Consider the following 14,333-nt stretch of genomic DNA (forward strand, 5'->3'; position numbering starts at 1 on the left):
CCCACAGGGGCCAGGCCCCGCACCCTCCGGCCAGCTTCCTTTGCTCAGGGCTGCCGTGACAGGAACACCTCCCCTTCTTAAGCCCAGGCCCCGCCCTTTCCGGTGCACAGCTCAGCCCCGTCTGGAATCCTCACCTTTCAACTATCCGCTCCGCCTCTTTGTCATCTCAGGCTCGTTTTGCCCCGGAGTCTTTTCGAAAGGGGATATTACGTAAGCACGTCTCGGCGTGAGACGGCGATATTCCGGCGTGTTTTGGAGCTTCCGGTGGTGGATGTTGGTGTCCTGTGTTTGACGCGGTGTTGGGGTCTTGCAGAGCAGCTCCGGGGGTGTCCGGAGGAATTCCAGTGTCTGCTGCGGTAACCTTATCAGCCCGCCAAGATGGCGATGCAAGCGGCCAAGAGGGCGAACGTGAGTATCGGGGCCTTCTGCCAAAGAGGGGGAGGACTTCGCTGTTGGACTTTCTCAACGGCGTGGCGCTGTGTATCTTGCCCTTCCTCGGTCCCCGGGCCAGGGTAGCCCACAATTTGCTATCTTATCACTGGGGGTTCCATCTTAGCCCCATCCTTACGGATATGCTCCCTGAGCCACGTTTCCGCGTCCACTCCTTTTGAGAGTTCTCTCGGTCTCTTCTTCTGGTGTCAGCGATAGTGTTAATCCTACAGCCTTTGTTGCTTGATCTGCACCTGCGAACTGACGACAGGATCTTCACCCAAAAGTCAAAAGCACAGACGAGTCTCCAGTAAATAACCTAATAGCTCACAGGCAACCAGAGCCTGGGATTCTCCTCAAGTCATGGAGCTTTGTGGATCCTTGATTAATGTTTTAACTCAGTGTTTTTGAGCACCGACTATATACCAAAACTGCGAGATAAGAAACAACTGAGAAGTTATATTTATTGAATACCTACTTTGTGCCTGACATAGTCTACACATTGTGGATACAACAGTGAATAAAAGCGTTCTTCTGTTTACATTCTGTTAAAGAAAGGGGTGTTATATGGAAACCTAAGAAAAATAGTCCCAGGGAGATGGTAGGTCAGCCATAAGGCTGAGAGATATAGTGTAATGAAGACATAATTAGATACGGTGAGATGCAGAATTTTGGTAACCTTGATGATCATCTTAGCGGATGAAAGGTTGGTTGCAGTGGGATGAAAGTTAAGAAAATGGAGACAGCTGTTTCCACAAGTTTTCATGTCAATAGGAAGCAGAGAGATTGGATGATGGTTGATATCTTCTCTCTTTCAAGATGTGTGATACGAGGAGGGGCGCCTGGGTGGCGCAGTCGGTTCAGCGTCCGACTTCAGCCAGGTCACGATCTCGCGGTCCGTGAGTTCGAGCCCCACGTCAGGCTCTGGGCTGATGGCTCAGAGCCTGGAGCCTGTTTCCGATTCTGTGTCTCCCTCTCTCTCTGCCCCTCCCCCGTTCATGCTCTGTCTCTCTCTGTCCCAAAAATAAATAAATGTTGAAAAAAAAAAAAAAAAGATGCGTGATACCAGGTGTATTTGCATGCCAGAGAGAATGATTCAGTAGTGTGGGGGAAACATGATGTGGGAGAAAGATGAAGTAAGTTCAGGAGTTAAGGTTTTGAATAGATGAAGGTTGGCATAATAATGAGAGGGAGAGGGGTGGATATGGATGAATTTAGATTGATGGGTTTAGTGATATGACTATAAGGTACTTACCATTTAGTCATATATTTTTTCAATAAGGAAGAGCCAAGATCATCTCCTGAGAGGGGCAGGGAAGAGGTTACAGCCCAACTCAAATGTTAGAAGGAGTGGTGGTGGTAAGGCTTGAGGAGAAAAGAGTAAGTGTGATACAGTGTCTTACAGAGTGAGAAAGCAGATGTATTAGAGACGTGTATTATAATTGGCAGTGCTGATTGTCTATTTGAAGGCAGTCTTGAATTTTAAATCTGAAACTTTATTATACTTATTTGTTGACCATTTGTCACTACTACTAGTTTGAGGGCAAGGAAGCAGTATCTTCTTTTTCTTTTTTTTTTTTTTTTTAAGTTTATTTATTTATTTATTTAGAGGAGGGATGGGGGAACCAGCACGGGAGGGGCAGAGAGAGGAGACAGGATCCAAAGCAGCCTCTGTGCTGACAGCAGAGAGCCTGATGTGGGGTTTGAACTCACGAACCTTGAGATCATGACCTGAGCCAAAGTCCACTGCTTAACCGATTGAGCCACCCAGTGCCCCTTCTCTTTTTCCTTTTATACAGCACTTAGTTTAATGTCTGAAATAGTTGCCAGCTTAATAGTTTTGAGCAAATTAATATCCAATGTGTAGTTGAATATGTTAATAACACAGGAGTGAACCCTGGATGGGAGATTTATATTGAAGAGTCATCCACTTACTGTGGAAGCCATGTGTTGTCGTTAAGAGACCAAAGAGAATGTGGACTTAAGGACAGTATACAAAGGTAAAGAAAAGTCTGGGGGTGCCCGGGTGGCCGAGTCGGTTAAGTGTTCGACTTGATTTCATTTCAGGTCATGACCTCGTGGTTCAGGGGCTCTATGCTGATAGTGCGGAGCCTGCTTGCAATTCTCTCTCCCTCTCTCTCTGCCACCCCCCCCCATAAATAAATAAATAAACTTAAAAGAAAAGTCTAAAAGTAAAATTCTGTTGAAGAGCATATGTTAATGACAAGAATGAGAAGAACTAGCCAGACAGTTAGGGGGAAGCCAAGGAAATAGTGTCATTGTTGTCAAGAAAGTAATAGTCAACAGTGTCAGAAGCCCCAGAGAAGTTAAGTGTGATGAGAATTGAACACTGCAGTGAAGAGGTCTTAGTGAATAAGAGCATTTCGTCATAGTGCTGGGGTGGAAGCTAGGTTGTGGTACGTTGATGTGTATCAGTGAAGGAAAGAATATGAAGTAGTGAGTATAAACTTTATCTTTCCAGATGCTTGACTGGGAGGGGAAAAAAAACAAAATAGGATAATAAGTAGAGAGCTAATAAGTTCAGGGAAGGCAGAAACCTTGTCTTTTTTCCTTCACTGTTTAATCCTAATACCTAGCCTGGTATATACAAAAGGAAGGTGCTCAGTAAATATTGATGAATGAACAACGAGGGATCCAAATAAGTATTTAGTTTTGTGTAACAGTTGTCAGGACATAAGCAGCTGCTCATTGGAGGAATAGAAGAAGGTCATACTGAAGGGAACACTAAATTCAAGAGGGAGAAGACATCATTAATGTAACAGGTTCTTAAAAAGACCAGATAAGAGTCATCAGTGGGAGTTTTATTGTATAAGAAACAGGAAGAGTTCCCTTCATTCCGCTATGTGTCTAAGGCATTGTGGACTTTTAAATGAGGTTGGAAATCCGTGTTTAACTGCACTGCCTGAAACCGTACTCCCTAAAACTACAGCCCAGTTGATTTTCTGAAAAGCATGCTATTTTCAGATTATAATTCTTATTATTTTTTAATAATTCTTATTCTTGACTATTATGTTTTTTTGTTGTGTTTTTGTTTTACTGTGACAATTTATAATTATGAGAAGTTTATTTTAGGTGGTAGCACTCCTGCCCCTGATTACAATAATAGTACGTATTTCTCATTTTAGATTCGACTTCCACCTGAAGTAAATCGGATTTTATACATAAGAAATTTGCCGTACAAAATCACAGCTGAAGAAATGTATGATATATTTGGAAAATATGGACCTATTCGTCAAATTCGAGTGTGAGTCTTACTGAGACTTTTGAAATGTCATTTCAGGAAAATGATTGTATAATCTCAATTATAGCTGACAACAGGGTCTAACCAAGAGCCTAGAGACTAAATAGATTGGAATCTGAGAAATGAGATTTATTTATTTATTTATTTATTTTGTATGGAAAAACATGAGACCCTCCTGATCCAGCTCAGTGAGAGCCAAAGATAGTAGTGAAATTAGAGAAGGCTTGAAGCAGTAATGAATGGTTTCAGGGGAATGGGTGGGAAAAGAAAGAACTAACATAATAGCGTAACTATTATTTGTAAAGTCAGATACAATACTCTGTTTTTTTATGTCCATTAACTCTAATTTGCTTTGGTGTCTCCTTTACTCAGAATTTCTGAATAAACTAAGTAACAAGTAACTGAAAAAAATGATTTTTTTTTCAACTACAGCTCTCTTTTTTCTTTTTCAGCTATAGCTTTCTGTTGAAATTTATTTATTTTTTTCTATTGAAGATTTAAAAGAGGGGAGAATAATTGCAACACGATTTCGTGTTTTAATCTAAAAATTGGTGTTCCTATCTTCAAATGGTATTTATTGAACATCTACAAAATGCCATTTATTGTAACAGGTGCTTTTATTTCCATGACCAGTACTACAGCCCTGTGTGGAGTTGATACTCTGTTTCACAGGTGAGACTATTTTGAGGCCCATAGAGTACAAGTACCTTTCTAGATTCACACAGCTATTTAGTGATAAAACTTCTGATTCTAAACTGAATATTGACACTACTCAGATTCATAGCCACTGACATTCTACTTACCTAAGAGTCCATTTGGAAGGATTTCTTTTTATTTTTTTTCCTTAAGTTTATTTCTTTATTTTTTAGTAATCTGTACACTCAGCATGATCCTTATATCAAGAGTCTCATGCTCCCCCCTGACTGAGCCAGCCAGGCACCCCTGACTATCTCTTTCTTAATAAATTTTCCTTAATGACCTGAGAGCTTCTTCTTGGCTTTTAACATTCTGTGAGATTTTTTTCTTTCCTTTCTTTTTTTTTTTTTTAAGAACTCTTTGAGATCTTGAGGACTGTCCTTTGAAATGATCACTGTCCCTCCAGAAAGTAAACCAAGTGCTAGCAATACATCATCATTGGTACTCAAGTAGGGATAGAAATGAAGTGTTATAGACTAGCCATTCTCTTTAGGAAGTCTCAGTCCTCTGGATATTTGGTGAAAGCTTTGGACCCTTTCTACAGAAGAATACAAAATTTTGCATATGATTTCAGGGGGTACATGAAACCTAGGTTAAGAAACCCTGTCCTAGACATATAAGAATGTCATACAGAAGATCCCCTGACTTGGAGGTCAGGAAACAAGATTCTGCTTCAGGCCCTGTGACCCTGGACAAGGTGTCCCACTTTTTGGTTTTCTTACCCTCACATGTAAGGTAATCTAGTGCCTTTCAGTTTTTAACATGGAGGCAGTATGATAAATTTACTGAATTGGTTGTAAGACCTAAGTTCAGATACTAGCTGGACATTTGCTAGTTGCGTATAACTGGGCAAAATATTTAACCCCTCTGAGCTTCAATTACTTATGAAACACAATCTTCCTAACCTGTGTTCTTAAAGGAATTCTAGTAAGGATCAAATTAGATCATTCCTGTGAAAGCACTTTGTCATGGAGTATTTCCTTCTCGTGTATGTTAGCCACCCCTCTCTATGCTCCCACAGCACCTTCTGTGAACATCTCCTAACAGGTGATTTTGTTGTTGCCTGTGTATTTCCTGGTCTCTTCTGCCAGCCTGTGAGCTCCTCTAGGGCAGGTACCATATATATTCTTTTCATTTTGTGTTGACAGCTGTTGTGCCTGATTCATGTTAAACACCCCAGTTATCTAAGTAAATGAATAATATAGAAAGTGGTTGTACTTGACTTTGAAAGTGTTATAAAATGTATTGATGGTCCACAGTGAGATTGGAGAGAGTTTCAGAAAGCCACGGTAAAAGGACAGATAATTAAGCAGTGGCATGTGTAGAAGGCTGCACAGTAGCTCAGGGCCTTTGTACTCTGCTCCCTCCATCTGGAATGATTGTCACCTGGCTCATCTCCTGTCTGGCTCCTCATTCTTCAGGTCTCAGCCTCATCATCACCTTCTCAGAGAGGTTTACCCTGACCACCCTAGCTTTAAGTAATCCCCTGTCCTCCCATTCATCTCCGTCTGCTTCCTTAATAAGATTTCTTGTCTGTAATTATTTCTTTATCTTTCTCCCATTTGAATAAAGGTCCTTGAAGGGAGGGATGATGCTTGTCTTTTTCACTATTGTATTTCCAGTGCCTGTCATACAGAAAGAACACAGTATATGTTTTGTAAATTTGTATTTATTTTTTTGAGAGAGAGCAAGGGGAGGAGGGGCAGAGAGAGAGGGAGACAATCCCAAGCAGGCTGCACGCTGTCAGCACAGAGCGTGATGTGGGGCTCAAACTCACGAACAGTGAGATCGTGACCTGAGCTGAAATCAAAGAGTCCAGCGCTTAACCAGCTGAGCCATCTAGGCACCCCAAGAACACAATATATATTTGTTGAATAAATTCATAAAAGTTTGGTGTGCAGGAACTTGGGTCTAAATTAATAGATTAAGAAACAGATGTTTTTCTGTTCCTAGCTGTGTTCATGCTTTATCACATATTTGGCACCTAGCACTAGGGTGACCAACCTTCCCAGTTTGCCCAGGACCATGGTTTCTGGGATGTGGACTTTCAGTGCCAAAATCTGGACAGTCTTGGGCAAACTAGGATGATTGATCAGCCTACCTGGTATATAGCAGACACTTGATGCTTTGAACTTTTTACTGCTTCTCTTCTATTTTTTTGAAAAAAATTTTAATGTTCATTTTTGAGAGAGGGAGAGAGAGAGCGTGAGCGGGGAAGGGGTGGAGACAGGATCTGAAGAGAGCTCTGTGCTGACAGCAGAGAACCTGATGCTGGGCTTTAACTCGTGAACCTCTAGATCATATCCTCAGCTGAAGCTGGATGCTTAACTGAGCCACCCAGGTGCCCCTGGTGCATTGAACTTTTTAAAGCTCTTTCATACCTTTTACCTTTTTCGATTATTAAAATGTGTAAGGTGTAGGGCAGCTGATACAGCCTGATAACATTATTTGACACATGAAGCAACCGAAGCTCAAGAGAGGTTGTCACATGATTAGGTTTTCTTATTCCTACTCTAAGATTTACCACCAATCAAGAGAACAATGTTGGCTCAGTGCCTACCCTACAGTAGGTATAAGTACATACTTTTAAAACTCAAAGTTACAATATGGTTAAGATACTAGGTTGTTAATTAGGAGCTGGGACACTTGAGATGAGAATCTTTAAAATGGGGTTAGTGCCCATCCCTATTCTAGTTCCTAAGATGTGAGAGGAAGAGATGCTTTTGTTTTGTTTTGTTTTGTTTTGTTTTGTTTTTTAGCTTCCGGGAGAAAGGATGTATGAGAGAATATGTGGGAGAAAGTAGACCTCCACTTTTCAGATGCTCATTAGCACTTGTTGGGTGCATGGTGTGAGAGTAAAATGAAATATAAGGTCTTCTTTGCCCAGTTAGCAAGAACTAAAATATTAAGGTTTTTTTATGTTTTTATTCCAAAGGGAAAATAGACATTTTGGCAAAATCTTTGGAGCAGTGTTTTTTTCTTTGGGTATTCCCCAACTTTCATAGCTAATGCATTGCTTCCCCCCCCCCCCCCCCCCCCCCCCCAGCTAATGCATTATTAAAAATTAAAAGTGAAAAGTTGGGGCACCTGTCTGGCTCACTAGGAAGAGCATGTGATTCTGCACGTTGGTTGTAGAGATTACAAATAAACAAACAAACAAATTCATTTTAAAAAGGTCCAGGGGCACTCTGGTGGCTCAGTTGGTTAAACGTCTGACTCTTGATTTCTGCTCAGGCCTTGATCTCGCGTGAGTTTGTGTGAATTTGAGCCCCACATCAGACTCTGCGCTGACAGTGCAGAGCCTGCTTAGGATTCTCTCTTTCGTCTTTCTCTCTCTCTCTTTCTCAAAATAAATAAACTTAAAAAAAAGAAAACTTAAAGAGGTCCAAAAGTTGTTAAGACTATCCCCAGAGAGTAAGGACTATTACAAAATCCCTCTGTAGCCTGACAGCCCGTAAGCATTCAGTGACACCAGCACCCTCCCACCGCCCCAGCACCCTGTATCTCTTCCTAACCCTTTTATAGGAAGCATAAACTGTGACCGGGGCCCAAGACTGTAGCCACATCCTAGGTCACATTTAAAGAGGTACCTCCCCTTCCCATGGCCTGCTACCTTTTCTTGACCCTCTGCAGGGACTATGGCAGACGGAGAGGCAGCCCACAGTCTTAAACCGTATTCCACAGTTGGCACTGGGTGGCTAGAACACAGATGGAAGGGTCCATCTTTATCACACTGGGAGCATAAGCTGAGTGGGACCTGTGCCCACTGCCCCCACTGACAAGCACATGGCCATCTGCTGCCTGCAGTTTGTTGCTCTTCACACTTCCCTTCCTCCCCGCCGAAGGAAGCTGGTGAGGTGAAGAGAGGAGGTGGCAAGGAAAACTTACACAAGCAGCAGCTCCGAATCCATGAGCAAGGTCCAGCTTCCACTCCCAATGACCTTCCAGAATTCTCCTCTGGCAGGCAGATAATCCCAGCCATAAGCACACGCCCTCCCTCTGGTCTCTGCCAAAGCCGAGCCCTTCTCCCGAGCCAGACAGGGCTGTGTAATGCATGAAAGTGCATACATTATTAACGTATGTATGAAAAGCTGGGAGCTGACTACCGCATTTTAGAAAGGTAGTGAGTGAATCTTCTAAGCGGGAGAAACCACGTTAACGCGACATTAGAGAACATCCTTTCCCAGCCATAAAGGATTAATGGCTGTCTGTTTTCCTAGATAGCGTAAGGGGCTTCCCTCCAACCCCACCCTGCTCTACAGACACAAAATAGGTTTTATTTTTATGGATTTGGTAAACCTTAGTAGAATACTGCTCAGAAACATGGAGACGGGCTTGTCTTGGAGTATTGAAACTAATAGTGCGGTAAAAAATCAAAATCTTTAGAAACAAGGGACTAGTAACGGGGTAATTGTGGTAAATAACTTAAGTTTTCGTTCTGCGTAAATGCACACTAAGAAAAACCTCATTCTAGACTTTGATGACTGACTAATAGGAGCCATCACCCCTAAGTACAGTACTTTTCAGCTTGAGACTGGGAACTGATTCTTAGTATGAGAAGTAAGAAAGACTGGAACAGTGTACACGGAAGACCGTGGCAGTTTCAAGCTGGTTCTTTGGTAGCTGCAGCAGTAGTCCCGACAGAGCAGTTCAACCTGTAGCTGTTTTACTTCAAAACAAAACAAAAATTACCTCAATTCAAGAAATAGTAGGCTTATCCAGCATACCTATCTATAATGTTTATTTCCTCTAATGGTGTTCAAGTTGATCTCAAAATACTTAAAACTTCACTTACTATCCTTAATCTTCTCTGGTTAGTGGTTTAAAAGACAGTTGTTTTTCAGCTATCAATGCTCTGGTTAATTTTTTTCCCCACAGTATTTATTAGTTTATTTATAAAGAGAAACTATTCCATAGCCCAGTATTCATGTTTCATAGTTCAGGAACACAGGTCAGTGACAAAACTCCATGGAACTCAACCCAAAGAAATTCTTTATATTCTAAAATTACTTTGCACTCTGCAAGATACCAGTCTTCTTTGTCCCTTTACAATCTTTCATGGAATCGTAATTTCTGTAGAAATCTCCATATCCTTCTTTCTTGGTTTGGCCATAGCAAACTTAAAGAAAGCCACAACCCCCAGTGAATGCTCTCACATATGAAATCACAGGTGCTTGGCCAGAAGGCCTCACATCTGAGGTTTTGTCAAAGACTGGAAGTCATGGTAGTTATTCTCGACACCAACCTCAGACCCGTTGTCCTTCCTAACTCGGGTAAATGTGTATTTTAATTAAGTCTGATTTCACGCTGCAGGGGGAACACACCTGAAACCAGAGGAACAGCTTATGTGGTCTATGAAGACATCTTTGATGCCAAAAACGCATGTGATCACCTTTCAGGATTCAATGTTTGTAACAGATACCTGGTGGTTTTGTACTATAATGCCAACAGGGTAAGTATTAGTCACTGTCCTCATCACCTGGGGAGCCCATGTAAGAATTAGTGTACTGTGTGATCTTTTCTGGCTGTGCTATTGGTGAAATTCATTTCACCTACAGGTCAGTAAGTTAACTTTGGTGCTTACCACATTTTCAGGCATTTCAGAAGATGGACACAAAAAAGAAGGAAGAACAGTTGAAGCTTCTCAAGGAGAAATACGGCATCAACACAGATCCACCAAAATAAACGTTTTCTGCATTTTCATTTTGGACTAAAACCCATGAATAACCACCATCACCCTTTTTTTGTTTTTAAATTAATACTGAATGTTGTGATTTCTTAATTGAGATTCAAAACAACCTGCTTGAGACTTTGATACCTGTTAGAATATATTATGTGAATAAACTTGTAGCTTTTTGTAAAACATGTCAGTGTTTTGTCTTGAAATTTCCCCTCTTATTTGATCCCAGAAAAAAGACAAATCCGTAGTTGAACCGTATCAAGAATTGTTTGATGGTAGGTGGTCATAGATACCAAGCTCTTTTTCTTAATGTTTATTTATTTTTGAGACAGAGGGAGAGCACAAGTGGGAGAGGGGCAGAGAGAGAGAGAGAGAGAGAGAGGGAGGGAGGGAGACACAGAATCTGAAGCAGGCTCCAGGCTCTGAGCTGTCAGCCCAGAGCCTGACATGGGGCTTGAACCCATGAACTATGAGATCATGACCTGAGCAGAAGTCAGATGCTTAACCAACTGAGCCACCCAGGTGCCCCGAGACCAAGCTTCTTTAGAGCAGAGACTTTTCTGTATTCTTAATGCCTCTGGTGTCCAGCCCAGTGCTTAACCATCGTGGGAAATTTCTACAGTGCTGTCATTTATTGAATGTTAACAACTCAGTGAAGATAGGTATCTCCATTTTGCAGATAAGGAAACCAAAGCTCATTGTGTTGGTTGAATGAATAAAATGCTTACATAAAAAGTTGCTGTAACATCAACCAGTATTAACCACACCAATACATTTGAATAATACTTGCTTTACAGTTAACACCTTTGTCAATATGGGTACCCTGTCCTTGAAACAGAAGTCAGTTCTATAAATGGCCATTCAGGTGACAGCCCATTGTTAGAGATCTGAGGGCGAGCTTCTTGGGTAGTAGTGTTGGTTGTTACATGTCTAAGACTGTATTGTGTAGTCTTTCCCTTTGGTTAACAAGTGTCTGTGAATATCTTGGACCTTCCCTCATAGTATATCTTTGCCATAAATGGAGTATTTAATGCTTGTTCTTATATGCTCCCACAGCATGGAAATCGTATGGTTTACATTCACCACAGCTTGGCAGCTTGGAAGATAACTATAATTTTCTCTTTATAGTTTAGGCATGGCTAAATGGAAAAATGTGGACCGACTGTTTTGGATATAACTATAACCCCAAATCAGTTTGAAGGGTATAAGCGCTGAATCATTTAAATGTACAAAAGTATCTACTTTACTTTTAAATGCATTTAGCTTTAAGAAAATATGCTGTTTTATACTTTGGGTACTGTCTTGCCAAAGCCTACTATTGAAAATGAAGAAATTACCCTTGTTTTTAATTACTGACTAATGTCAGTGCTTTTTGAAAGCACTATAAAAGAGGAGAAAGAATTATTTCTAAGAAGGGCAGGAGATCACAAAGGAGCCATAGCTTTAATTTTCTTATGAATGCTTTTATGAATTCCTTATCATTTGTGTAATGCATGGTGCCCCTTTAGGTATTTACTAATGTAAAATAATTTTCTAAAAGGCTTTTTGGTGGGCGCCTGGGTGGCTCAGTTGGTGAAGTATCTGACCAGCTCAGGCCATGATCTTACAGTTCATGAATTTGAGCCCCATGTTGGACTCTGGAGCCCACTGCAGATCAGCTGTCTCCCTCTGTCTCTGCCCCTCCCCATCTTGTGTGCTCTCTCTCTCTCTCATAAAAATAAATAACATTAAAGGCTTTTTGGTAAGGGGAAAACAGACTTACAGTGTGCTTGTGTCTACATGGCAGACTGGCTTGCCTCGAGGGCAGTTGTTTTAAGTTAATAACCAGGGAAAATTGCTTCTATTGACAATGATGGCCAGTCCATCATTTGGATTAGTCTATCTGTTAGCTGAATTTCATGACCTACGGCTAAGAGTTTTAAAAATTCCAGTTATTTGGCAATTTTGTGGCCTGTCCCAGTTAAGTTATAAGAACTTGAATTCTGTAGATAAATATTGAGCACCTACTCTGCCAGGTCTGTGTGTGCTTTGATGCTGAGGATATACTTAAAATCAGTCCACTGCACCAGGCATTGAAGGCTCAGCTTTCCAAACTGCTTTTAAGAGTGCAAGGGGTGGGGCGCCTGGATGGCTCAGTCAGGTAAGCGTCCGACTCTTGGTCCCAACTCAGATTGGGATTTCGCGGTTCGTGAGATCGAGCCCAGCGTCAGGCTCTGCGCTGACAGCGTGGAGCCTGCTTGGGATTCTCTCACTCGCTCTCTCTGCCTGTCCCCTGCACATGCACTTTCTCTGTCTCAAAATAAATTTAAAAAAAGCACACGGGATGATTGTGTTCCTGCACGTGTACATGCGTGCACATATGTGCTAGAGCTGCTTTGTGTTTACCCAGGTTAAATTTTGAGTTTCTGACAAAGATTTTGTACGGATAGATAAAGTGTTGACAAAGAATTTGAAAATAACTGGTATGACATGGATCTCATCACCACTCCTGCCCAACAACTTTCAGTGGCTTTCACAGGACAATGTCCAAACTCATTAGCATGGTGTCTCATCATTTTCTGCATCATCTTTTAAGAGCGCCAGGAAAGCAAGGCCTGCAAAGCCTAATGTATCCTTTTCAGGTGCTAGCCAGTAGTTACTTGCATTGGTTGGTTTGTTTTTGTTCCCTTAGTGGGTGTCTCTCATTACCACCTAGGCTCTGAATACTCTGAGACCTTATACGACTCCATAGTGGACACCTGAAATGGTCCTTGATGCCATTTTTAATTTTATTCTACTGGTGTTACAGCAGAAAACATGAGTATGTCTCAAAGGCTAAGTTCTGAGAAATTATCAGACATTTGTGTCGTCAAGGAAAATGAGGAACAACGAAACTCTAAAGGAAGGAGTACAGTACCCTCTGGCTGGTCTGCTCCTGTAACAGAAGTGAGTCCAGAGACTGGGTGATTAAAAACAAAGCAGCCCCAGGGAACCTGAGTGGTTCAGTTAGTTAAGTGTCTGCCTTTGGCTCAGGTCATGATCTCACAGTTTGTGAGTTCAAGCCCCATGTCGGGCTCTCTGCTGTTGGCACAGAGCCTGCTTCAGATCTTCTGCCTCCCTCTCTCACTGCGCCTGCCCCACTCACACACTCTCTCTCTCTCTCTCTCACAAATAAATAAATAAACTTAAAAAAGTAAAGCAGTCCCTTTCTCACTTCATTTTCTCCATAAGTACTGCTAACTTCTCAGCCTCTCCTCAATCTTAATTCCAAGTCCTGACAGAATAACCCTGACTATGGCTAAGAGCTTTCCTCATCTGTGTCAAAAGAAAAATCTCCTAACCACATTGCCCCAGGCTCCTTTGACAAACACACAACCCACCAGCAATAAGTGGGAATTTCCATAAGTTACAGTAAATACAGATGAAAATAAGCAGTATATGTGAAAACAAGTTCAGAATCCTACATTCTACTCCAAAGTAATTCCCCAATGGGAGGGCAAATCTAGATGAAACTAAGCAGTAAATACAAAAACATGCTCAGAATCACACATTCCTTTCAAAAGTAACTTCCCAGCGTGAGTTAGTGTATGGCTCCAAGACCTAACACACCCTTCATTTGTTCAGGTGCACAGTGAGTGTTCTTTTCCATCTGGGTCAGGAACTCCTCTAAGTCCAAACAGACAGACGTTGCAAGGTCACATAAAGTGCTCAAATCCTATGCTGGACTGCTAGCAGTTTGAACACGATATATTCCTTTAGTTATTCAGAGAAGAATTCTGAGCCTGTGAGGTGAGTGGCAAGTTAATACTTACCCTGTAGGGCTTTTTAGAGGGTTGGTGGCAACTGTATTTAAAAATATATCGGGGCGCCTGGGTGGCTCAGTCGGCTGAGCGTCCAACTTCGGCTCAGGTCATGATCTCACAGCTCAGGAGTTCGAGCCCCGCGTCCAGCTCTGTGCTTACAGCTCAGAGCCTGGAGCCTGCTTTGGATTCTGTGTCTCCCTCTCTCTCTGCCCCTAACCCACTTGCATTCTGTCTCTGTCTCTCTCAAAAATAAATAAACATTTTTTTTAAAAATTAAAAAAAAAAAAATATATATATATATATATAGAACAAGGCCCGGCATGTACAAATACTCACATCATAGCTATTATGTTTATTATCATTCCTGGCTACTTGGAAGTCTCCTTTCCACTCTTTCCCAAGGGCAACTGGCTTAGGCATTCCTTAAAGCACTTCCTTCCTACAATAAGGATGGACAGGAATTTGTCAAGCACAGAGCCTTTAT

General features: G+C 41.7%; 1 protein-coding gene across 1 annotated transcript; it reads left to right on the forward strand.

Moving 5' to 3' along the window:
* The first annotated feature begins 165 nt into the window (after positions 1 to 165).
* SF3B6 (splicing factor 3b subunit 6) lies at positions 166 to 10,250 on the forward strand. Its single transcript, XM_047853527.1, has 4 exons — positions 166 to 408; positions 3,576 to 3,694; positions 9,701 to 9,839; positions 9,983 to 10,250. Exons 1-4 carry the CDS (start codon positions 379 to 381, stop codon positions 10,070 to 10,072), a joined length of 378 nt encoding a protein of 125 aa, XP_047709483.1. The 5' UTR covers positions 166 to 378; the 3' UTR covers positions 10,073 to 10,250.
* Positions 10,251 to 14,333: the final 4,083 nt, after the last annotated feature.

The sequence above is a fragment of the Prionailurus viverrinus genome, chromosome A3, assembly GCF_022837055.1.
Source record: "Prionailurus viverrinus isolate Anna chromosome A3, UM_Priviv_1.0, whole genome shotgun sequence".
NCBI lineage: Eukaryota > Metazoa > Chordata > Mammalia > Carnivora > Felidae > Prionailurus > Prionailurus viverrinus.